Genomic DNA, 27154 nt, shown 5'->3' on the forward strand with positions numbered 1-27154 from the left:
ATGGTTTGCATCTATCCCCTTTGTGGGAGATGGTACTTTATAAATCAGCTAATCTTTCCTAACTTTTTTAAGTGTGTATAAGTTAAAATTTATTGACCTTTCATTAGCTACTTAGGTAGCAACTTTTGGAATTGTCAGTTATTGTTTAATTAGCTTTATACATGTACTGAAGATGCCTGTGATACTTGGGCAAAAATTCTAATAAATAATATTTTACATGAGTTAATTCCATTATAATTTTAATTATTATGTCTACTCATGGTATTTCCTTCCTGAAACAAACCTTTTGTCTACTTGTATATGAGATATGACTTTCACATTACTTCAACGTTGGTATCTCTTCAGGGTCTGGCTCCCACTGAAGAGACCTCAATAAAGATCAAAACTAGTCTGGAAGTGGCCCTTCCTATTATGCATTACATTATACATGTCTGAAAGGGGGGGGGGGGGGGTGCTTTGTATTATGGGATACATACTAAGGCAAGTGATATGAAGTCATTAGACTCTATATACACAAGTAGCTGATGTGAATATATTTCACACACAAAACTGTTATGCTTATTTGGGAAAAATATCAAACCAAGTACAGGTAACCCTCGTATAACTCTGATGTTAGGTTCTGCAGAAATGTCGCGTCGTGCGAGTCTCAGATCACATGGGAAAAGTAGGGTTATGTTCCGAAATCTTTTTTTTTTTTTTTAAATTATATAAACAATGACATATCCAAGAAAAAAAATATTTTTATTTAATTCAGGTAATTCATGTAAGTTAAGGAAACAAATTATGAACCGAAACAAATACATAGTATAAAAGTATAAAAATTACAAGTTAAACTTCATTGCATATAATGCATAAATGTTTCAGTCAAAATAAAACAGTGCATATTTTAATCTTTCATAGCATGAGGATTTGAGGATTGGTTAATAAACACTGGTTTTGTCATGTAATCACCTGATGCATTACTACAAAACAGTAATTCTATCTTTGGAAACTTGGATCTTTCATTTTTCGAAATATAGGTGCGTTTTTGCACTTTTTTCCAATATAACCCAGATTCATCTGCATTGAACACCTGGTCTGCACTATAAATATTTATAAATTGAGTTTTTTTGTTTAATAAGATTTCCATCCATAGGAATTTTCTTTTGAGGTGCAATCTTCTATCGAAATCATTCGAGATTTCTACATTAGAATATCGCATACACGAGCAACGCACTTTGCACTTATCGTTGACCAGGCAATAAACACTCTTAGATTTTATGTTCATTTTGTTTGATTGTGTGAATTGTTGATTTATTTAAATTCGAAGTCCCTGCAAAAACTCCTGGTTTTTCTCCATTTTTCAACCGATCCAAGATTTTGAATATTTTTCTTCGAGAGAAATTAATTTTGTTTTCAATGTTGGTTTTTCCCTTTCGTTGCAGTTTGTGGCCATTAACTATAAAAATAATTTTTTACACAAAAAAAAAAAGCAAGCGTTACATATTGTATGTAACTCACCAGAAAATAAAGTGATCAGCTTGAGATGAACACACTTATGATTTTTAATGCACTTTCCTGGCAGAAATGAGGACAATTTTCAACAATGTTTTATACAGTAAACAATTGAGGTACATGTGTGCTAAAGGGTATTTCCCCCTAATATAAATTCGCTACTTATAATTACATGTGGGATACAGGCAGACACAAATGTAACAAAGATAAAATTTGATTTAAGTCGCGCAGTGAAAAATATATGAAAAGATAAAGGGTTACTACAATTTGTAGACCGTGTTTTTATCGGAACCGTGCAGTACAAGTACCACGTTATATGAAGGTTACCTGTATAAAATTTCTTGGTTTCTTTAACACACACACATATATGGGTCCTTTGACCTATAAGGTCAAAAGGTGCTGGTGATGGATTTGAAGTGCAATTTTTTTTTGGAGAGTTGTAGGCTGTAACTGATTGAAAATACTTTTTGCAGTAGGCTGTTCTAGAAGATTGAATAAAAGATGAAGAAAAGCAAGTTCAGTGTGTTTGTAGCTGCACTGCAAAGATATGTTAGGCAGCTGCTGCTCTTGTATTAAGAACTATAACAGAAAGTGGAGGAATGATGATTGCAAGTTCAGTGGGGAAATGACCATTAAGTACCTATAGAATAGACATAGAACTGAAAGACTATCTGTGAAATAGAGGTTGAAGTGAATCTGTAAGAGAGGGATCATCTATGAGCCAAACTGCTCTCCTCTGGACAGTGTCAAGAATTTTAAATAAATTCTTGATAAAATAATTCTCAAATGAAACGATATGAGAATTATAAAAAGGTATTTCACTGCTGAGCATTTCAGGTAAGATTTATACAAGTATACTTACTTGAGAAATGGCTAAGAAAAATTGTAGAAAGCGAGCTTGGAAAGGGCATATGACAATATGTACCTCTTTTCTGCAGGCTGATTGCTTCTGCTCTCCTGATCCAACCATGTGCTATAACAGTAATTATTCTTTCTAGGATGAGTGCCTTCATTCCTGACTTCATGCAAAATCCCCAATCCTTAACCATGATTTAACAATGTGCCAAAGCAGTTCAAGCTGAAAATTCAGCATACATACATGCACTGAATTTTCAGCTTGAACTGCTTTGGCCAGGTGATCCTGTTGTATTCTTTTCTGGAGGCTTCAACTCTCTGAAGAGAAGTAACTCCAGACAAACCACCCATACATCTTGAGGGTCTAACCTTTCCTATTTTTCCAGGAACTTTACCTTCTACTGTTGTTTTGAGAAGTTCACCTTCAATCCTGTTAATATGGCTAAAGTATTTTAGCTTTCTTCTGTAAATATCTTTAGGGAGCTTTAAAGTTTTACTGATCCTTTCTAGCACCCATCCATTTGACTGCCTTTGGATATATATCCTGAAAAACCTTCTGTAACACATCTCAAAAAAAATAATATGCTTCTAAGAAGTTTTCAGGTTAGTAAGAGACCTGGTTGCCTCCTCAGCTGTTTAATATATGCTAAGAACATCATGTGTGTGGCACTGACTGTTGTTTTAGCTATTTCTAATCTTCTGATGGCTTCTGAACAGCAGTTCTTTACATTAATGGATACCAGGTACCTGGAACTTTCAGACTTCAATTCTTTCTCCATCAAGATACACTTGTTTCTTAAGAGCCTCCGTGTCTATATTTCTTTTGAGAACAATACTCTGTCTTGCTAGGATTGAGTTGAACTCCTCTGTTCTTACTGATCTCATTCACTTTGTCAAGAATTTGTCCTAGTTCTTCCTCATCATTACCTCAGATTACCAATCAATCTGTCACATATCCTTAAACCCATCCAGTGACATCATTTCTACCAGAAAGCCATGAAGCCTAATTGTACATGAAATTAATACAACAGGAAATCAATGATTATAGCTAAAACACACAATGTTTATTTAGAAATTTAACAAGTTAGCAGATTTGTAAGAACTATATGAGAAAGAAAATTTAAATTGTTTAAAATGACATGCTACATTAAACTTGAACATCTAGGTTATAATAAGGCCATACAATGGCCAACTGTCACTAGAAATTCTAGGACAATCTCAAGCAGTTAAACATAGCTGTAATGTGCTATAAAGAGAAGGTATGCTCACAATAAATTTCTACATGGTGTGAGAGGGATACCTACAATCTACCATTTTAACTTTCAGTATCTATGATTCTGTGTGCATCTAACACATCTGCTTGAATAGATTTATGAAGTTCCATGTATGGTCATAAGTTCCCAAATTATCTAATATCCTTAGCCTACTTATGGTGACCATTCATAGAAAGAATTCACATTAAAAAATAATAAATATCAGTTTACTAGTTATATTTGTTCACCTGCTACAAGAGGATATTCTGCAATTCTGTTAAGAAATAATGTTATATTAAAAGATATTATCAAGTGCTCATAGAAATTTCGATCATTCTTGATGTGTAGGAGAATACACCATTAGCATTGAAACATTTATAAACATTAGCTAAAGTGAGCTTAGATAAATAACCATATTAGTGCAGGTTTAATGGTAATATTATCACAAATAAGTTTCCACATTCACAATTAATAATCTGAAAAAGAGAAAAAAAAAGATGTAATCAATATTCATTACACACTCTATCTGAATACCTTATGCCAATAATTATTCCTGATTGCCTCAATAACTGAGGAGAGGGGGGAATGCAAAATGCACACAAGAACAGCAAATATATCTATAGTAGTTGTGAAGTTAATGAGATTATATTTCTGTGAAACTCATACTTACTCCTGATTTTCCCTTTAGTCGACACATCTTGACATCATCTTCAGAGGAATACCATTCAAGTTTCTAAACAAAACAAATGATAAAAATTAGAGCTAAAAATGCACCTAAAAGATTAATACACTAATATCTGCTTAATTGTTTAGTTTTAATATGGTTTTAAGCTTTGTTTTTTTAGATAACTTTGCCTCTCTATGCCATAGATTGAAATTAATTATAGAAACTATAACATAGAACAAGACTGATTACTGTAGTAAAATGCTTCAGTCATTCATTCATTGAATGTGTGTCATAAGTGTCCTCAGTACGATTTAAATTAGAACAATTTGGACAGGGCATAATGAGCGCAGTAGAGCAATGTATTGAAGTTTCAGCAATGTTTAGGAAAAAATAAAGATGCATGCACTAATTAAATTAATTAATGATGAAATACATCATGTACCATTAGCCAGAAATTTGAGAAATTTCTGGCTCATGATACATGTATTTCATCTATGATTTGAGAAATTTCTGCTGAAATTTCTGGCTCATGGTACATGATGTATTTCATCTATGCACAGGGTTAGCAAGAACAATATCAATTTCCTAATAAAAGCAGTTTTTTTATGGAATGAATGTACCAGCAAAGTTGCAAAGAAGTACACTGTCCAAATCTTAACATACATCATTTGACAGCTATGTCAACACAAACTCCAAATATGCAAATTAGGATGGCATTCGACAGCTAACAGCAAGGTGAATAACAAGGAAGATAATCAAGCAGATAGTCAAAGGGCATTGGAATGCTTCTTTAAAGTGTAGGATAGATGAATAAGTGTCTAGGAACAGCTAAGGAAAAGCAACTTTTGCCATCTACAAGTAGCAAATGTCACAGACTGAGTATTTTGAGTTGTGTGTTACAATGCTACCTGGTTTTGGGTAGAAATATAATATAGATGCCAAGTGTAGAGTTCTTGGAAAAAAATAAGTTCTAGTTCAGAGGTTATAAACACTGCATGCAGGCCAAGGGTAAACTATCTGAGAATCTTGCTCTAGACACAGAGGAAGATAATTAAACAGTCAATACTTTTTCAAAACACTTCAGGCCTCCAATAAGAGGGTGGTGGTCTCACTCCAGACAATGAAAACTACCTATTACCTAGACTTTCACAGTAAGAACAGTATACCACAGTATGAACTTGAACCACACTGCTGAACAGTTGGAGAGCAAACATGCTATGGACTTGGTCAATCAGGCCAGACAACTTTTCAAACATGTTATTCTCTACCAAGGCAATCAGCAATTGCATGACTGCTATCCTGTTCCCTGCAATACATCTCAGTACTGCCACAGAACCACAATCATTACAGCTTAGAATATTTGAGATACAGGTATGCAAGAAGAGCAGACTTCAGACATGTTTAAATCGGACATTTTTCTGGCATCTTTAATTGTTACAAAGAAAGCTGCAACAGGAGGTCTTACTATTTATGAAAAAATTCAGTGAATGAACTCTAGTTATGACATTTTAAAGTAAAAACTAATACCTAGGACTATCTATAATATTTAGAACTGCACTTTCATGCACATCTAGTGTGTGGGAGCAAGATCTTCAGACTTGAGGCATATACAGGTGGCTGTATATCTCAAACTTGGGAGGTTAGTCTTCATTTTGAGATTGTGATGTCCTTTCTCATCATGGGAAGACTTCTGTAAGAATACAGAAGACCAATATTAGGAAGGTGGCAGAATGCAATGGAGAATATTGGAAGAATGTTGAAAAAGCTTAGAAATGGAGGAAAGAGTATTGTGAAAAGAATCAATGATAAATGTGACCCAAAAACTGAAGATATGGATTTCTATATATCTAGAGTAATTACTTTGAAAGACAAAATAGTAGTAGAAAATATTCAAGAAGAATGAAAACAGAAGTAGAAAGGAATATGTTGAGATAGAAAGAGTTATCAAAAGCTTGAAAAATGGAAAGACAGCTGGAGTAGATTATTATTATTATATGAAGAGTACACTATCTCCACTCTTATCTGTATGGTTGCATTACGAAAGGAAGTGACATTAAATCTGATATTAGAATCTAAGATGTTATCAAACTTAGCTCTTCAACTTTATACAGATGATTCTCAAAACGAATAGAAAGGCTAATGTGTTGGCAGTGCATGTCAGTTTATCTTAATGACATTGATTACAACACAGAATTATAAGAAAATAATTAATATTTAACTTATTAGATGATACTGAAGCAGACTGATTCAGTCAGAAATGGCCTACAGGACCAAAATATTAAATAACAATGTTAGAGTGCTGACAAGTAGTATAATAGCAAATTAATTTGCTGAAAAATTGATAACAGATTGGTGGTAATATGGAGTTGATTGTGTGGTGTGGTCACCAATCAAGAAAGTAAGGAGTTGGTTGTAGCATTTGGATCAATGGATGGTGCTCCACAAGGCTTTAAACAGAAATACTCTAATAATTTTGAAATAACTAAACTCAAAACACTCATCCACATAGCTTGTATATTAGGTAGGTATGAGCATTTTGAGATAACTAGTAGAACAGTATATATCCAACATTTTAATGAAATTACATAGCATCTAATGGCAAATTGAGTTTCCTACCGAGTATGACACTAAGATAATAAAGATACTCCTCTCTCAGAAAACTATCATCACAACCAAAAATCATCCCTAAAGTCAGCAGAAGTATGAGACATGTCCAGAAAGTAAGGTTGTCAAGAATTTCCAAAAAACTGGTAGAGAAGAAAAAAAATAATTTTATTATATGTTAAAATACCTACATATATATACTTTATTTTTCTGCATAGTTGCCATTGATTTCCAGACATTTTTGGTATCGTGGTACCAGTTACTCCATACCACATCAAGAAAGTCTGCTGCGACTGAGTTCAACCACTGAGTCATGCTGTTCTTCAGTTCAAAGCACTGAGACGGGAGCTACTGCTTCACATGCGGGACCAAAAATCACAGCGTGAGGTCAGGACTGTAGAGTGGGTGGTTAAAAAGTTCCTGCTCAAACTTCTGAATTTGCTGGATTGCTCGTCTGAGTTTGTTCAGCACTTCACAATACGCATTAACATTAATTATTGTACCTTACAGAAGGAAAATTGACGAGCAAGATCTCTTTTGTCCCAGAAGACAGTAGCCATATTTATTTATTTTTTTTTTTATTAGAAGTGCCTGTTTGAATTTTTTTTTCTTTTGCTTTCAGAGATGAATGGCACTACTGCATTGAATGTTGTTTTGACTCCACATTTGTGTACAAAATCAACATTTTGTGACCACCCATGACCTAAGGAAAAAAGTTCATATCCTTCGTAATGCTCCAAAAATTCTTAAGTGATTCTACTCGTTGCTGTTTATGTGCATCAGACAGCATAAAATTTTGGGACCCATCTGGCACAATTTCTTATGCCCAGCTTTTGGCACAATTTCATGAATGACTGAGCGAGAAATGTCTGGGATTTCAAAAGGAAGTGAAACAGCAATTCTCATGAATTTTTGTGTTCACTCTTTCCACCAAATCATCTATCACTGCATTTGGCTGACCACTGTTCTCTTCATTGTGTAAACTTTTGCACCCTTCTTTAAACGAATGGCATCATTGCCTAATATTACTGTCACTCATTACATTAGGCCCGTAAACTTTACACAGTCAATAAATTTCTGCAGCAAGACTTTTTTTTTTTTGGGCAAAAAACCCACTATCACACCATGAACCTCACAAACAGTGAGTTTTTTTTTTTTTTTTTTTTTTAAATCACAGCATGCAACAAATGGTAAAAATAAAATGGTCAACAGCTAGCTAATGAGTTTTTCTATGCTTCAGTGTGTACTCTCTCATATATTGGTAGTAAACTGTGAGCAGACCTTACTTTCTGGATGCACCTTGTATTGTCATATACCTCTGCCTGTCCTATGATCATGTTCAAAACCAGCACAGGAGAAGGAATAAATAACGTAAGGAATTTTTGCTTGTTCAAAAACTTGAATGGATTTTTACCTTCCTTAACAAACAAAAAAAAAACATTCACTATACTCCACGCCACCAGAAGCTATCTGCCAGATCTCCATCTCAATGCAACTAAGTGATTAAAATATTTTTAGACATCCTAAAAAATGGGATTTTGCAGCTCTTTCTCTTCAATCCAAAAGTTGTTTATCTTTCCATCAGCTAAAGATGAAATTCATCCTTGGTCACTAAAAGGTTCTGAAAAGTTCTTGGCCTCTACCATAAATAGCAAAACTATCGGCAGGATTTTTGTTTCTAAGTTGGTACATCTGTCATAAGCATCCATGTGAAATTGCAAATCATTCTATCATGTAGTTTGTTTTATACAGCTGTCTGAAGCAAAAGTGTTGTCTATATCCCTTGAAATGGATAAAATTGAGTATCATGATTACAAAATTCTTTGTAAAAGAAGGTTTAACCAAAAGAAATTCATTCGAAGTTCATAAAAGTTTATGGGCACTCTTTTCCTTTATTTTCAACAATTAAGAAATGGGCTGCCAAGTTTAAACATGGGCATACCATGCCTTCAAGATGATCCACATGAAGGATGTCCAAGAAGTGTAACACCAGAAATCATTGATCAAGTGCATGATATGGTATTGGATGACTGGCGAGTCAAAGTGCATGAAATTGCCGAGACTATAGGCATTTCAAAAGAACGTGTAGGATATATTTTGCATGAAGAATTGCAAATGAAAAAGCTTTGTGCAAGATGGGTACCATGGTTGCTCACAGCAGATAAAAATGCACTTGCATGAAAATCTCTGAACAATGCTTGGAGCATTTTAACAAGAATATAACTGATTTTGTGTGTTTATTTTTACTATGGATGAGACTTGGATTCACCATTACATACCAGAATCCAAACAGCAGACAGAAGTCGGTTGTTCGGGGCCAAAGAAGACAAAGTCAGTTCCATCGACAGAAAAGGTCATGGCATCAGTGTTTTACGATACTAAAAGGCATTTTGTTTATTATCTTGAAAAGGGTAAAACAATAACCAGGGAATATTATTCCAATCTAAAAGAATTGGAAATTCTGACTATTACCAGACTAGACGAAAATATTTGTTAGTAAAGATCTGGTTTGCAGAAGAAAAAAATCATTTTTCATCAGGACAATGCACCTGCCCACAAAGATGTTTTGGCAATGAGAAAATTGAGGCATCTGAACTATGAATTGTTTTAACATCCACTCTATTCCCCAGATTTGACTCCCTCTGACTTCTATCTCTTTTCAAAACTAAAAAAAAAACTCTTCCTGGTTGGTTAGCATTTTTTCTTCAGATCAAGGTGATTGCTGCTGTAGAGGGGTATTTTGCAGATCTTACTGAGAACCACTACAGGGAAGGGATAATGGACTGGAGCATCGCTGGAATAAATGTGTTAGTCTTAAGAGAGATTATGCTGAAAAATAAAAATCTTTTTGAAATTATAAATTCATTTTTTCATTGTTAGGCCAAGAACTTTTCAGACCACTGTTGTAAAAAATTATATCTTACTTGATTAATTATCAACTTTAATCTCTAGTTTCTGGTTGTTTTCCATATTACATTTCCCTGCATAGTCTAATAGCAATTTATATCTTAGTTTTGCAGGCTCTGCAGCCTGCTTCCTCAGGATAAAAATCAAAATTTACACTCAAGACTTGAAACATGCAGGGCAGCAACTGCATTATTGCTGATGCATTGCCTTTCATCTCATTACAATGTGTTAAATTGAACTGCTTCATTAGGATAAATTGCCTTAATTCTTACTGCACTTGGTGGGTGACATTGAATCAGATAATGTATGAAACAAGGAACTTTTTTTTTTTTTGGTTTGCTGCCAACTACTGTTATTCCTGGTTGTGGGAAATGCAAGATGTGTCCCATCTAGTCAATAGTGTTGTAAATTACTAGCTCTTTTTAAATGATGAAAATGGCTTCAGTGATTGGAGAATAGCAAATACTTTGGTCTCAAGTGAAGTAACTTAAGTTTATTTCAAAATCTGGACTGCCAGACATAATTTGTATATATGATAAAGAAATGGTGTCATTAGTGAGGATTCTGACTATTAGATGAAGTGGTGAGAAATTGTTGTATGATGCTAATGGCAGTGTTTATATATATATATATATATATATATATATATATATATTACCACTTTTAGTATTCATGTTTAGGATATCTTTTGCAAATTCAATCTCCTGTTGTTGTTTTGTTTTATTCATTTTCACTTCATCTCATAATGAGATATCCAACAAAAAATATATTTTTATTTAATTCAGTAATTCATGTAAGTTAAGAAAACAAACTATGAAACAAATACACATTATAAAAGTATAAAAATTACAAATTGTACTTAAACTTCATTGCACATAATGCATAAATATTTTAGGCAAAATAAAATAGTGCATATTTTAATCTTTCATAGCACGAGGATTTGAGGATTGGTTATTAAACACTGGTTTTGTCATGTAATCACCTGATGCATTATTACAAAATAGTAGAGTAATTCTATCCTTGGAAACTGAATCCAGGAGCTGATCTTTCATTTTTCGAAATATAGGTGCATTTTTGCACTTTTTTCCAATATAACCTGGATTCATCTGCATTGAACACCTGGTCTGCACTATAAATGTTTATAAACTTTGAAAGTTCTTTGTTTAATAAGATTTCCATCCACAGGAATTTTCTTCTGAGTGTAATCTTCTATCGAAATCATTAGAGATTTCTCCATTAGAATATCACGTACACGAGCAACGCACTTTGCACTTATCGTTGACCCAGCAATAAACACTTTCTCGGATTTTATGTTCATTTTGTTTGATTGTTACTTGTTGATTCATTTAAATTCAGTCCCTGCAAAAACTCCTGGTTTTTCTCCATTTTTCAACCAAATCAAGATTTTGAATATTTTTCTTCCAGAGAAATTAATTTTGTTTTCAATTTTGGTTTTTCCCTTTCATTGCAGTTTGTGGCCATTAACTATAAAAATAAATTTTTTTTTACACAAAAAAAGCAAGCATTACATATTGTATGTAACTCACCAGAAAATAAAGTGCTCAGCTTCAGATGAACACACTTATGATTTTTAATGCATTTTCCTGGCAGAAACAAGGACAATTTTCAACAATAAACGTTTTATATGGTAAACAATTGAGGTACATGTGTGCTAAAGGGTATTTCCCCTGATATAAATTCTCTACTTATAATTACATGTGGGACACAAATTTAACTAAGATAAAATTTGATTTTTTTTAAGTCGCACGGTGAAAAACATGAAAGATAAATTACTACAATTTGTAGACCGTGCATTATACGAGGGTTACCTGTATTTAGAAATTAATGTACATTTAATCATACAAATACAAAATTTATTTTACAAATGATATTTATCTTTTTCAATTTAGCTACTTGAATACAAAATTCTATCCTACAGTTCTTAATGAATTGGTCAATAAGATCGTCATAAAAAGTTAGTTGTAACTTAATTTTCCGAAGCAACACGCACACTTGTAAAGCCTGACCGAAGCTCACTGGCTAGAGCTACTTTGACTGCTTATGGCCCGTGTTTAACCTTCCAAATGGCCAGGACGTCTATAGACATCCAGCTAAATCTGGATATGATTCAGCCCACCTGTTTAAAGAACCAGGTGGGAAGTGCAATTTGACCGTCCTGTCCATTGGAAGGTGTGATAAACCCTCACGCTGAAGAGAATGGTTAATTGGATTATCTCATGTTTGTAGCTACCTCTCAGTTGCCTATAACAAGAAAGGCACATCCTTGTTCTATGCTGGGTAATTGGATTTTAGTTATATAGGATAGACTAAAAATAGAGAAATTATTTATATTTCTATTTTCTCTTTTTATTGTACAATACAATTTTAATTTCTGGACAAAATAAAGGTCTTGCATAATTTCTTCACTTAAATATTGCCTTACCTTGGAGAACCAATTTCATTTAATTTTTTGCGCTAATTTTTTTTCTAATCGCTTTCTTGACAAAACATTTTGCTTTCTTCTCGAAGAAATTAATTCACGATAATTATTTGAAATATTCTTTTAAAAAAAGAAAAGAAAAGAAAACCGGCTACCTACGTTCCAGATTATATTATTTTTATTTTTGTACAAAACCATCGAAATCGAATAATACTTCACAGGTTTCCTTTAGGACACGCTGGAGCAACTTTGCTTTATAGGGAATAACATGAAATTCTTTAATCATATCACTAAATTTTTTCTTTATATTATATAGTAATCTACTGTTCTTTGTACTTTAATTTTCTTGGTTTCCCTGTATAATCGGTCTTTATAGAATGAAATAAACAGTTATTATTTAAATTCATATGTATATATTTTCTGCTAGTTTATATATTTTTTGCCAATTTTAATATAAGTGATACTTTTGCATATATTCTCTAATACAAAATATGTATATGTGCATGCATCAAATGTGAAATTTCATATTTTCACAATAGAAATGAACTTTATTTCAACTTTGATAGCATCACCCCCCCCCCCATTGCAACATTACCAGACACCCGAAAGCTTCCATGAAACATAGGTACAGTTTTTATTTCATTTGCGATTTTTCCATAATAATTGTTCCACATAACGTTCATTTTTTGACACAGAAACTAAGTTTTGATTATTATAAATTTGCAAATTATAAATAAGAAAATATACATATTATTTTCCTATTATTATAAATCAGGAAGTTATGTGATGTTGGCTAATAGAGGAAATCAATAGTTAAAAATGCCGTCATCCTACAAATGCAATATCAGAATATGCTTCGAATGTCTGCTAATCAATCAGAAAGATGGAAAAAGAGAACAAGGAATTTCTGCCTGTAAAATATTCAGTTATTGCACGAGGTACTTTAGTGTGCTGCCTTCTGGGCATGTTCTTTTGATCTAGTTCCCAGTATGTGTATGTGTGTGTGGGGGGGGGGGGTTAGTAATTTCCATTAGTCTACAACTTGTTACTGCGCAGAAAAGAATATTAGAAAGTATACCCAATATACAATTCATTTGTGAGGTGGCAAGCAAGAGCAGCAGCAGCAATAGCAGTAATTTTTTTCAAGATAATTATCAAATAATTTAGAATTTTTCGATAATAAAAGTGAAACTGATCACTATAAATAAAGAAATCATTTTTGGCATAAATACTTCAGCCTGTAAAAGAAATGTCAGTTTTACTGTGTTAGGATATCTGAACAACAGAAAACGAAACAAGACATTCTTGCTTGAGGCAATTTAGTGCGACTTCTCGGAAACTTTGTCTTGTGTTTCTCAAAAGAGTAATCTATGACTTTAGCTTTTCCTCTAGGTAAGAGGATTATTGTCCAGCATTTCTAAGACGTATTTCAGAAATAGCAATCAGCAGAAATAGAAATAGTAATATTTAGATTTAAAAAAAAAAAAAAAAGAAACAGAAATAACACAATTGAAATTTCTTTGTGTGGTATACAGTTTTACATGTTGAAAATACAGCATAGTATTTCTAAATCTTAGAATAATTTCAGCAGACTGCTGATTTCAGATTCAAAGAAAGAGAACAGAATTAGAAGCTTCGATATGCAACAATATTATTGCTTTATTTCTTTTGTCAAAACGGTAAACTGAAATAGGAGATTTTGAATACAGTCTGAAAGCTTCCAAAGCTGTAGAAATTTAAAGTAGTTATGCAACTCACTTCCAGGAGAGGAGAGGGGGGGGGGGGGTTGCAGTAAAAAACCCTAAAAATGAGCATACATTTTTAATCATTCCATACAGGATATCCTTCTTATTATATTTTCAACATATCTACAGTGGTTAAGCACTGGATATTATAGTAATGTGCATCCTACTACAAAAAAAAACCTCTGTTGCAATTTTCAGCAAAAGAAGAGTCTCTGATAAAATACCATTAGGTATAAATTTTTGATACTAAAAAAGACAATATCGGAAACCGAGTAATGCAGTTTATAATCATTTGTTGTTCATAAAAAAAAACAATCGTTCTTGAAATTGAAATGTGACAATCCATATAAAGTTATTTTGCAAAGAAAGAAAGCAAAATGCCATATTTATTTCACTAAATGTTATTTAAAAATATAAATATTTGACAAAATATTTTAAACGTAAACAGACATTTGAAAATTCGCAAAAAAAGAATCTATATTGTCAGTAAAGTGGAGCAAATTAACTATTACTAAAATATATTCATTGCAAAAGCTGATCTATGGTCATTTCAGGATTGATTATTTATTTTGGCAGATGTGAAACTTCTATTTTTGGAAAGAGAATAAATAAATTGTTTATCAAAAAAGATCAAACATCCAAGTACAGTGAAGAAAATTCGCAGTAACAGAGTAGATGTAAAGACAAGTGACACAAAAGTCACTCAAACACAGTTAATCCGCTAATGGCTCTCAAATCGCCATCAAGGATAACAGTGGAGGAGGGTAAATACTTGATAAAAGATAGAATGCTGATGAAGTTTTGATCCACGAAAAAGTCTGTGGTAGTCTTGCTATTTCATCCACCTTGGTCAGTAGGAGGGTTAAGCAACAGGGTGAGATGACGTGGAGGGAGCGGAACTAAAACATCTTCAGTGTACAAAAATAAAAGCCTTAATGGAATGCTTATAAATGCATGCATTTATTAACAAATAAATATTACTTCTTTCTCAATTAATGAGCTTGTGCAGCAAGCATGGAGAATTCGCCACTGAAGTCTATTATACCATTCCTTCAACTTATTGACCATCCATGCTCTCACCACTCTCAAGCAATGCATTCCATGGTTCAACCACCCTCCATACAAACAAATCACTCCTCACCCTCCTGCTGACAGCTTCCTTTGCTAACTTCAAGGGATGGTCCTTGTCCTCATTCCTTCCCCCTGTTCCACTAAGTGAAAGAACTCCCCAGAATCATATCATGTTTCTTTCTTCTATCTACCAAACTCTGCAGTCCACATTCCCTCAGCCTGTCCTCATAACTAACCTTGTACAGTCCTGAAATCATCTTTGTTATCTGCCTCTGTGCCCTTTCCACAGTTAATTTATCCACTTCAAATCCTGGGGACCAAATTTGAGAAAAATAGTCCAGGTGTGGTCTGATCAGGGCTTTACACAATGGAATGACAACTATCTCTGCAGGTCAGCATCCTTCTCAATATTGCAGCAACCCTCTGGGTTATCATAACCACTTTTGCAATAAGTTTGCTGAATTTCAGGTTTCTATCAATCATCACCCCCAGATGTCTTGCCTCACCTACTTCCTCCAACAGATTATGCAGCCTCCTATCAATGTATCCCAAACTTTGAGATTACATTTTGCTGCATTAAATTGATACCCCCCATTCATTTGCCAATCTGTTCAGTTTATTCAAAGTCTCTTGCAGGGCTGTACCATTACTAATAACCCTTACCAGTTTCACATCATCTGCAATCCACTGACAATGTCATTGATATAAAGGTTAAATAATACAGGTCCCAGTACTGAGCCCTGTGGAATCCCTCTTGTAACCTTCTGCTTCCTTGATATTGCTCCACCATACACAACTCCAATACCTATCAGATAACCAATCCTGAATCCATTTGACTAACCTGACATCTAAACCCCATGTGCTGCAACATATATATATTAGCTTATCACATGGCACCCTGTCAACAGCCTCTGCAAAATCCAAAAAATGGCAGAGTAGCCCCAGTCCTGAAAATAGTTCAGGTGCAAACTTGTTTGCTTACACTTGGATAAAGGATTAAACCAAGTACATAATTCCTTGGTATCTAACTTATAGAATATGCCTTTCCCTTATCAACAGCTCTTGTCACGTTATTATAAAGGGCAATCATACTGATGAAAAAAAGTTTATTTAAAAACCATAAAGATCATCTTCGAGTATCTTTATAAATAGGTTGACTATTTAGACGGGCTAAGATTATTAGATATGAGCAAAACAAATGGGTCAATCACATATTTTTCCAATTCCCATGGAAGCCTTGGAATGACATATACCTTGATCATGAATATTAAGGAATGCAGTGAATCAGGTAAGAAAAGTCATTAATTAATTTAATTGATCTAAATTTGAAGAAATTATAAACTAGCATGGTTTCCACAACATACCTTCCTTTCCTGCAGATTACTTAAGGATAAATTGTACACATAGTTTCTGTAAAAGAAGTAAAACAAAGCATTATATAATGTCAACATAACATAACAAAAAAATACTACAACTTGTAATCCAGAATACACTCACTCCCCACTCTTTATTTTTTTCTAAAAGTTCTGTTGAGTTGATTAGGATAGAAAATGCATTTCACTGACAACACTGTGCAAATTAAAAAACCTTACTAAGTAATTAGAAATGTATAAATTATTCATAACTTTAAGTGTAAGATTTGCTAAACTGACATTTTTCATAAATCTTGGCCAAGATTTATCAATGGAAGATGCATTATGTCATAATTTTGTGTGAATGCATAGGTTACATAGCCTCATGACTACTACCTTTATAAGTATTTACACATAATATAGCTAAATTAAAAACAAAAAATGTTAAAAAAATAAGACAAAGCAACTCCCCCCCCCCCATGGCTTTCATATCTCAATTTATTTCTGGTTATCCTTCAACCTAACATTTGTTGCCAGTAAAATTATATTCACTGATAAAATTCACTTTTTTCCTCCTGTGATATCAGATATTTACATTTTGAAATTTAAAAAATCCAACTTCTTACATTAAAAAACTAGACTGTTTGAGATAGGTGTCAGACTTAATTATATCACACTGGTTTGCTATAGAAAGAGCTAGATTTATCCAATAGTAGAATACTATGTCCTGTTTGAACATCACAAATAACATCAATATGGAAGAGGTATGATGCCATCTGATTTTTATTCTTTAATTGTGAATGTCACCCATGAAAGGGTGTTATAGTCTGTTACAGGGCTTCTGGATTATGTACACCATGGAACTTCTCAATTCATTTCAATGTCAGTGAAATGAATTGAGGGAGGCAGTCTAACATTAGGCAATGAAATTCATCAACCCATTAAAAACATTCACAAAATATCCATGCCTGTAGTGGGATTTTAACCCACTGCATACTAGTTGGAGAAAACACATGTTACCCGCTTAGCTAACCAAGCAAATAAGTGACCGAAAATGAATTCAATTGTAATACTGGTCACTTATCTCATTAATAAGACTACTTCATCACATACACATAGTACACTATACTGTGCAAATAGTGATTACATTGCAAACAATTTTTTCATTATACCAAATTAATATTATAATTATATTAAAATTATAATTTAAATATAAAGTTATGTTCTTAAAATAACATTACAAAAACGACATTCATACTGCATTGTCCACAGTCTGCTTAAGAAAATTTTTGTCCAGAATACATCAGCAGTATGCAAGCAATATACAATAAGCAAGGATTGCCATCACACCATGTGCAGAGAAGGACAGTTTTACTGGAATGCTGTTATCACATTACTAAGAGAGCAACCATAGCCACCATGAGGCCTAGTTTTGCAAAATTTCTGAATAATACCCTTTGTGCAACAACATGTAACTACACCAGAATTCACATAATTTTTAACATTTCCTTTCTCTTAACTAATGGCATGTATTTACTGTGACTAAGTGAATTCTAGTGTAGTTGCTTATTCATTGCTATACAAAGAGTATAATTTAGAAATTTCATCACCACATAAATCTGCAGTTGCACAATATTTCATATGAATGATGCAGACTATTCCATATAGGGTGGAGGAAAGTGACATGAAAATCTGCAAAACAAGCATTCCCCTCCTCTGTTCAAGAAAGCTTATGAATTATATAGCAAATGTTGTAGGATAATAGGACCAGAGCTGCTCACATTAAGATAAAGCCTGAAGAAATGACAGCAACAATATCTGTTGCTTTTTTTTTTTTTAAATGTTTTTCCCTTCAGTGTCTGAAGAAAAAATAACTCATAATAAGATATTATTAAGAGAGACCTCCAGGGAGTCAGGGACTCATCAAGGGAGGCCACATACTACATACACACACACACACCAGCTATTATATTTATTCTAATTCATTCACACTGCTTGCACTCACAACATCCAATAGCAATCCATTCCTATCACACCACCCTATGAGAGAAAAATCTAGTCCTCACCACCTTCTTAGCAGCATTCATTCTCAGCTTCCAATGATGCCCTCTTGTCCTTTCCCCACCCTCAATAAATTGAAAAATTCCATCAACTGGATCCTGTATGATCCTTTCATTAGTTTTTAAGTCCCAAAATTGCAGTCTAATTTTTCTAAACTGTAGTCTATAAATTCTCAATATCTTCATAATCAGTATTCCATAATCCTGATATAATTTTTAAAAACTCTCCTTTGCACTATCTCAATGTTTTTTGTATTCAGAATTATGGAAACCAAGAGACAAGCCTACCCTCATCCGTTTCTTCAAGCATAATCCCACCAATATAATACGACGCTGAATATCTAATCACGCCAAAGTGCATGACTTTACATTTACTGACATCCATTTTCCCATGCCCACAATTCCAGCTTATTCAAGTCATTCTTCAAGTGCTGCATATCAGCAGCATTCTTGATTACCCTGCATTATCAGCAAACTGTATGTTGCTTGTCAAATCCTTCCCAATATCATTAATGTATAGATTGAATAACACTGGATTAAGCACTGATCCTTGTGGTATACCACTAGTTACCTTAAATCTTGCAGACTCACATCCCCATATATCACTTTTTTGATATCTCTCAGTCAGCCATCCTCTTATCCACATTAATATTCTATAATCCAAACCCATATTCTCCAATTTATGCAACAGTCTTCCATGCAATATTCAAAATCCAGACGTATCATGGTGTATCCATTCTCCTTGTCTAGTTCAATGGTAACATTGTCATATGCTGTCAGAAACAAATTCAAATTGTTCATATTTGGTCTAATTTATTAAAACTAAGAACTTTTATTGTTAAAAAGACCATAAGATTTAATGATTAAAAATACAAAGAGCCAACAAGTTTCACTAGCCACTGTCTAGCATTTTCAAGGTTGTACTGGTGTGAAAACAAATGCATAAAGTTACATGAAAACACACTTCAGTAACTGCTAGGCCATTACATTTGATAATTCATGTTTGATGGCATGCATACGTTAGAATGCTTCAGTCAGAGTCCAGTACATGACCACGTGTTGTGTAGTTTTACGCATATTGTAGTTCTGTTAAGCTGAGAGAATTGATGAAATATTTCCATGTCTTTAAGAATAGCACCTCGATTTCTATTTAAATTGTTGCCTGTGCATAGCACCACTGCTGCTTCTTTGAAAGTTCTGTGTCTGTAGTCATTCTCCATGTAATGCATAGAACTTTTTCCAATCTATAACGTGATTTGATGCTGAGAAATGATGAGCTAAACCAGATTTGATGATTCTATTGTGATTGACATCCCCCACATGTTCCTTCTGTCTTATTTCAAAATTTCTAGAGGTCTGTCCAATGTAAGAAAGGCCACATGTGCATGGAATTTCATATACTCCAGGAAATTTGAAGAAAGGTAACTCATCTTTGGGTGATCTTAAGACTTGTCTGATCGTGGTAGTTGTTTTAAAAACCACTCTGATGTTATGAGCTTTTAACATTCTCGCCAATTTTGTAGATACTGAATTAATATATGGAATGACAGCTGTGGACACATATTGGGACTCCGTTCCACATTGTTGGAGGTTGTCTTTAAAAAGCAATTTCTTTAAAATGTTAGAAGGGTATCCATTCAGAGATAGTGTTAGCTATCTAGTATGGTAGGCACTAGTGACTAGATCGAGATAAGGATTCGTGCCGTGATTGGTGGGACACTTTAAACCAAATAGGGGTAGGATGAAATGGGAAAGCAACATCAGTGTCATGGATATGTGTTGTTATGAGATGTAGATAAGTAAATGGTTTGCATATGGAATTGTGGGTGATGGTAAGAGATGAGAATCATGACGTTATGAGTTTGGAAACTTCTGGTGAACGTATGTCTCAGTGACATCAACGGTGTTTTGGTTGCGTACAGGATTGTGGGTGATGTTTAGAGATAAGATATCTTGGAATTTCCCAGGGAGAGACATCTGTCATTGTCAAGTTTTGTCTTTCATTGTCTATAGGTGGCAGCATGACTTTTCCAATAAGTGTGTAATATTTCTTTCCTGTTAAAGATTATAGGAATTTAGTTTAGAATGAAGAGCTGGCAGCAGCATTTAGACATTTTCTGAATAATTAATTACAAATTATCAATGGTGTCCCCTCAAACACACACATTTCTTGTCAATAGATGAGTATGGCAATTTTTAGTTTAGAGTCAAGAGAGATGGAATCATTTAGACATTTTCTGAATAATTAATTATATGCTAGTGTTCCCTCAATTACACACATTTAGACATGAAAAGTCTCAAATGTATTCCATAGTGATACTCTCTAATTTATGTACCTTATGATTAATCTTATGAAAAACTATTCAGTATTAGAATTGGATTACCAAAACATGCGGAAAAAATCAAGAGTATCAAAATATCACAAACTGACATTATGGCTAGTCTAGATGGAGTGTCTTTATTCACTAATGTACCAGTTGTAGAGGTGGTCAACATTCTAAAAAGATCTCTCTCCCTCAGGAGATCACCCAGTTGTTTCATCATTGTCTGAAATCAAATTTCTTCAAAGTAAATAACATAGCATACAAACAATCGGAAGGTCTAGCCATGGGCAGCCCCCTGTCACCACCATGCGCATGCGCAGACCTATTTATGGAAAAACTCAAAAAGTATATTTTTTCCACCATTTCACCTAAACCGTCGATTTGGTGGAGATATGTCGATGAAGTATTCATCATCTGGAAGGATACCATGTAAAACCTTGTTTCTTAATAAAATCAACTCACTACATAAGATCAAATTCACTATGGAACTGGAGAAGAACAAAGAACTACCCTTTCTTGACATACTGGTGAGAAGAGAAGATAACAATGTCCAACTGTCCATTTACAACAAACCCACAGATACAGGTAGATATCTACATTATTCATCTAACCATCATAGATCACAAAAACACAGCATCATTCATATGCTCCGTAATAGAGCCTTGAGGTCTATTTTGAAAGAAGTAGATGTACAGAGAGAACTATCACAAATAGCTAACACACCATCTCTGAATGGATACCCTTCCAACATTTTAAACAAATCGCTTTTTAAAGACAACCTCCAACAACGTGAAATGGAGTCCCAATATGTGTCCACAGCTGTCATTCCATATATTAATTCAGTATCCCCAAAATTGGTGATCATCATTAAATCTTATGGTCTTTTAACAATAAAAGTTTTTAGAAACAAATTCAGTTAAACTAAGAATCACTCGAGTGAAAATTTAGATGCCATTAACATGCACTATGTTTCTAGGATGCATGTGTGATGTGACAAGTAATCTACACAGACGGGCAAAAATTATCAAACAATCAAAAACACGTAAAAAAAGGAAAATATATGGAGTGCTCCCCAAAAGTTCAGGGAATCTGACCATAAACACCCTAATACCTATTTTCTACCATCTCCTTCAAAAGTCGTCCCCTTTTGTATGTATAGAATGATCCCAGTACTTCTTCTATGATCCTATGCATCCCTGAAGTGTCTGATGAGCACCTTATGCAACTCTGCCTGGATCTCTTAAATTGTGTGAAAATGACTTGCAACCAAAATTATATCTTGGGGAATAGGAAAAAAAATGCACAGGGCAAGCTTAAGTGAATAGGAAATGACTTGTGTTTTTGCAAGACAGGAACTGTCCAATGGTGAATCCAGTCATCATTGTTGTTCTCCTTATCAGTTTGATTTGTGGGGGGGGGGGGGGATTCTTGGACGTCGAAAAACGTTGACTTAACATTTCTGTGAACTGTTAAGCTTTTGTACCATGAAAAAGTTTTGCTTTGGCTCATAGCATTATTGCTAAATGCTTCCTTCAGCATTTGGTGGGTGACTGCAGCAGCTTTTAAAAAAAATTTTATGCAGATTCTTTTCTCCTTAAAATCCACCATTTCAGCAGAAGGAAATTGGCAAATCACAGAAGCACGATGTTACAAAAACACACGCAGCCAAAGAATGCAGTTTCTCAGCTTGCCAGCTGTTGGCACACTGATTCAAAAATGGTAATAGCTGGTTTGCATCTGCTATTCAAATTCCACAAACTTTTGGGTAGCACCTCATATTTGTTTTTCAAAACATGATCCACTGGCATCTATACAGGCTTTGGTGTAATCACAGTTTTCTGAGAGCTGCAGAAAATTCCACCTGATCAAATGTCTTTAATTCATTGGTTATAGCTTTTTTTGAATGGCTGGAATATCCACAAATTAGTATCCAATGAATTAAAGACAATTGAACAAGTGGAACTTTCTGCAGCTCTCTGAAAACTGTCTAACTGCACTAAAGCCTGTATAGATGCCAACAGATCAGCTTCATTTTCAACTTGAGGAACAGAAAAGTCTGGAGCGAGTAAATCTGGTGAGTAGGGGGCAGGGGGCGAGGATAAAGGGTAGGAATATGTGTATTAAAAAGTGAAGCACATTTGCAGCTTTGTGAGCAGGCACATTATCATGCAACAGGAAAAAATCATACAACCAAAATGTGGCAAGACAAACATGTTGAATGCATTTCAGGAGATGATCCATAACTTCTTCATAAAATTCTGTATTCACTGTTCTTCCCTCTGGTACAAATGTTAGGTACACCATGCCTTGACAGTCAAAAAAAGTTATTGTTTATTGACAGATGTCTCACCAACCTATGCAGAATTGTCACTTGGTTTCAAGATCATAGGCAAAACACCAGCTCTCATCTCCCATAACAATTTGTCAAAGAAATGTTTGTCTGCATCAGCCATTGCTGACAATATGTGACTCAATCTTCTCTTTGCTTAACTGTGAAAGCATGTGGGACAAAATGCAAAGAATGACACTTGGATATTTGGAGCCTCTGCTATCATTTCTTTACTAACTTAGTGACAGCAGCAAAACATTTTCCTGAGTTTGAGTTGATGTTGGACGGCCACTTATCTCGTCATCTTCTAGTCTCCCTTTCATCATGAAATTATGAACTTCACCTTAAGATGTTAGATCGGTTCAGAGTCCTTTCCATATAGCTTTTGTTAGTTTTAGGGTTTTTCTGTAGCAGAAAGGACTTGTTTTAAAACAAAATTTAATCACTTTCTCTGTTCATTTTTCATATCGAAAAACTTGACATTACACATAATAACTCTCATACTACTGAACGAAAACTAACCTCACTCTCTGGGAGTGTAGGTTAATTGGTATTACTTAGCACATTTGCCAATAGATCAACCCACTACAGTACACACAACAAATCAAGTCCTGAAACTTATGGACCATACTGTGTACTAGTTTGAAAATAATTTCCACGTAGATTTCAGTCCACTGTAACACGTTTGCCAAAATATTTAAGAGCAGACATTTTCATCTTCAGTATAAGAAACCATCTCTACTGATTAGAGGCCTGGAAAAAATCTCATTATCTAACTTTCAGCCCACACAGTACTGATGTGCTATAAATGGTTTTCAATAGCTGACAGGATGTTAGATCGGTTCAGAGGTAACACATCAATGGATATTACATGTGTCATTAGCAAGGGCAGGAGAACAACCAGATTTTTTTGGCCTGGATAGTGGTGAATGAATGGAAGGATTACTACAGGCAACTGAGTGCACGAGCTCAAGATATGATAAGTACTATATGAATTGTGTTTAGTGTGGGCTTCCTGTGGTGAGTCTTCAGACACCACAAAGATGTCTGTGTAATAAGAATTTCTTGTCAGTTTAAGGCAGTGTTCAAAATCACATTTATGCAAATCATAATTAGATATCAATTATATATACATAATTGACAATCCCACTATCAAATGCTCAAAACCTAGAGTACAGGGTCAGATAATTGGGACTTCTTCCATAGAAACTGAAGTGATTTTTAAAGCCCTGTAAGAAGAATCATGAAAGTATTCTTTGGAAGTGTAATGGTACCAAATGAAGAACCTTGATTTTTTTTTTTTTTACTCCTAGCCATGAAGTAATTGTTCCTGCTTTCTCAATCCTATCATCTACTCTAAATGAAATACTAAAATACTCCATGCTGGAATGAGAAGCTTCATTCCCTACTTCATCCCCCATCCCCAACCACTATCCAAGCTTTGGTTCTCCAAGTGACCAAACCAGGCCATGGTAAATACTGAATTAACACGACTAGCTCAGATTAAAAATCCTGACTTTGCACTTTGCCTACAATGAAATCTGCACTGCAGGCAAAGTGGAAAGTTAAGATTTTTCAGGCTCAGTTCATATACTCAAGTGTAGACTATATGAAATGAGCCTGCAACACTTACCTTAAAAAAATAAAATAAATGCAGAAAACTGATCTCAATCCAGCCTTCTGGTCTCCCACCAACCATTCACAAGTATGTCAGAAGAATCCCTATCTGCTTTTATATTAACTCTTATCCTAGCCCAGATAACATCCCTTGCAATGTGTTCAAAACTTGTGCTCCAGAATTGACTTGAATCTATAAAAGTGGTTCTATTCATCTATTATCTATTTAACAGTAAAGAAGGGAGCCTATATCCAATCTATTCCAATTAAGGTAGAATCAAGTCACCACATCAAAATTGCAGTCCTATTATCTGACTAATTCTCCACACCTTAAAATTACCTCACCTTGATTCTCTTTAAAACAGTGGAAAAGTTGTCAATATATAACTTATTTACTTGGAGGTCCACCAATTAGGGGTCACCAATATGTATTCTACCATTCCTACTCCCCAGAAGCTCTAGGAAACACACAGCTTTCAAAACACACACATGCAATTAAAAAAAAAAACTATGCCAATACCTATGTGACTGCTTGCCACTTGGAGGACAAATGATCAGGTCTAGAATATAAGGTTGCTTTTGCAACTGGGTTGTCAGTTTCCTTAGTGTCATTCACTATTAATCATTGTGGGTTTTCCTTACTTCAAATTTTCTCAGTCTATGTGACCCAGGACCTAGTGTTTCACGTGCCCTTCTTCCTATACACTGAAAGGAACTTCTTGAACATCAAATCTTATAGCCTCAGTGATTTAAGCTTCGCTATCTTCCACAAGACGTCTTAAGCACCAATTTCCTTGGTGAAAGTTACGAACTTAGGAGCAAAGATACAGAAGGCAAGGTTGAGATGGTTTGGCCATGCGATGAGAAGGGAGGAAGAGTATATGGGAAGAAAGGTCATGCAGATGGATGTGCAGGGGAGGAGAAAGCGAGGACGGCCAAAGAAGAGATGGAGGGAGATGGTGGACGAAGAACTAGGATGTGGCTACAGCCCAAGACAGGAGGTTGTGGAGAAGACTCACCACAAACAACTACCCTACTTAAGTGGGAAAAGCTGCAGAAAAAGATATTTCTATTTTTGTAAAATTAATTTCAAGTCTCATTAGCCTGCTTTTGTTGTTAAGTTCATTTATCATCTCCATGATCATGGTTGCTGACTTTAATGCAAATGAACAATTGAAATATTAATTACCCAATCAAGGTAGAATTGGGTACCATAATATACATTGTGCAGTTTATATTTTTACGAGCAAAACAAGCCTTAAATTACAAACCATTATAAAAAAAAAGAAAAACAAAGAAAAGAAAACCAGGATATCCTCTTAAGAGATTCAATGGTGGTGTCCAAGGCCAGAACAAGCCACTCTAGGCCTAAATCCTTAAAAGCATGATGACCATATACATTGTGTAATTTATATTACTTTGATACCCTGTTCTGGAGACTATATCAAACCAAGCCATATTTTCTAATACAATGATTGTGTAATTAACATTTCATATTGTCCATTCACTAGTGATGAAGTTAAAGTTTTAGCAAAGCCGTGGAATATGTAGTTACTCCCTAAACAGATTCCATTTTCTGATTATATATAACAGATACATTCATACCTATTCAGCTGAAGCTGCCATAAACATGAGTTGATGTCTAAATTTTGCAGAGATCCAATATCCCTTTACCAAAGCATAGTTATTATTTGAAGGCCAGCCTTAGACCAATACTGTTATTACTAAATGCCAACAAAGGAAAAAAAAATCTATCACTTTGAATTCCTTCAAATATAGAAAATCACTAAAGTGATAGAACTACTTTAATTATTTTCTAATGCACTCACTTATTAAATGAAGTTCATAAAGAACTCTAAATTCAAGTAAATAAAAGGTTCCTTGGCTCAGCACTACTAAAATCATCACAAACCTCTTAGAATTTAAAATTTTGTATTATCACACATCCATATAACTGTTTGCATCCAAACAGTCCTAGTGTGCCAAATACAAAATCAGATACAAATAAGAGCATATCCTTCTTATACTGAAAGTAAATTGAATTTTATTCCCAAAATTAACTACATAAAACTCAATGACAATGGTAAGCTGTGAAGTTTCATCCTCGTTTGCTAATATCCCTTTACAAAAAACCTCATACAGGATTTTAATTGGAATTTTTTAATTTATGGAGAGTGGGGAAAGGACGAGAGGGCATTCTTGGAAGCTGAGAATGAAGGCCGCCAAGAAGGTTAGGGCTAGATTTTTCTCTCAGAGGGTGGTGCGTGATTGGAATGGATTGCCATTGGATGTTGCGAGTGCAAGCAGTTGGAATGAATTCAAGAATAAGTATGATGGCTGGTGTGTGTGTAGTATGTGGCCTCCCTCGATGAGTCTGACTCCCTGGAGGTCTCTATTAATAATAATAAAGACGCACTTTAACAATTACTGAAAAAA

The 27154-nt window shown here is 34.4% G+C and overlaps 1 protein-coding gene across 6 annotated transcripts in view; it reads right to left on the reverse strand.

The window, feature by feature from the left end:
* The window catches only part of LOC150099827 (semaphorin-1A-like), a 405107-nt gene that overhangs the window by 254189 nt on the left and 123764 nt on the right, over positions 1-27154 (reverse strand). For all 6 annotated transcript variants that reach the window (XM_090404329.1, XM_090404333.1, XM_090404331.1 and 3 more), the window contains exons 4-5: positions 16401-16446; positions 4273-4335 (exon numbers count right to left, since the gene is read on the reverse strand). In XM_090404329.1, coding sequence (XP_090260455.1) covers positions 4273-4335; positions 16401-16446 — 109 coding nt within the window. The remainder of the gene's footprint in view (positions 1-4272; positions 4336-16400; positions 16447-27154) is intronic.

This window comes from Typopeltis vanoorti, chromosome 14 (genome assembly GCF_054136105.1).
Source record: "Typopeltis vanoorti isolate ZY-2024b chromosome 14, IOZ_Tvanoo_1.0, whole genome shotgun sequence".
In the NCBI taxonomy this organism is placed as follows: domain Eukaryota; kingdom Metazoa; phylum Arthropoda; class Arachnida; order Uropygi; family Thelyphonidae; genus Typopeltis; species Typopeltis vanoorti.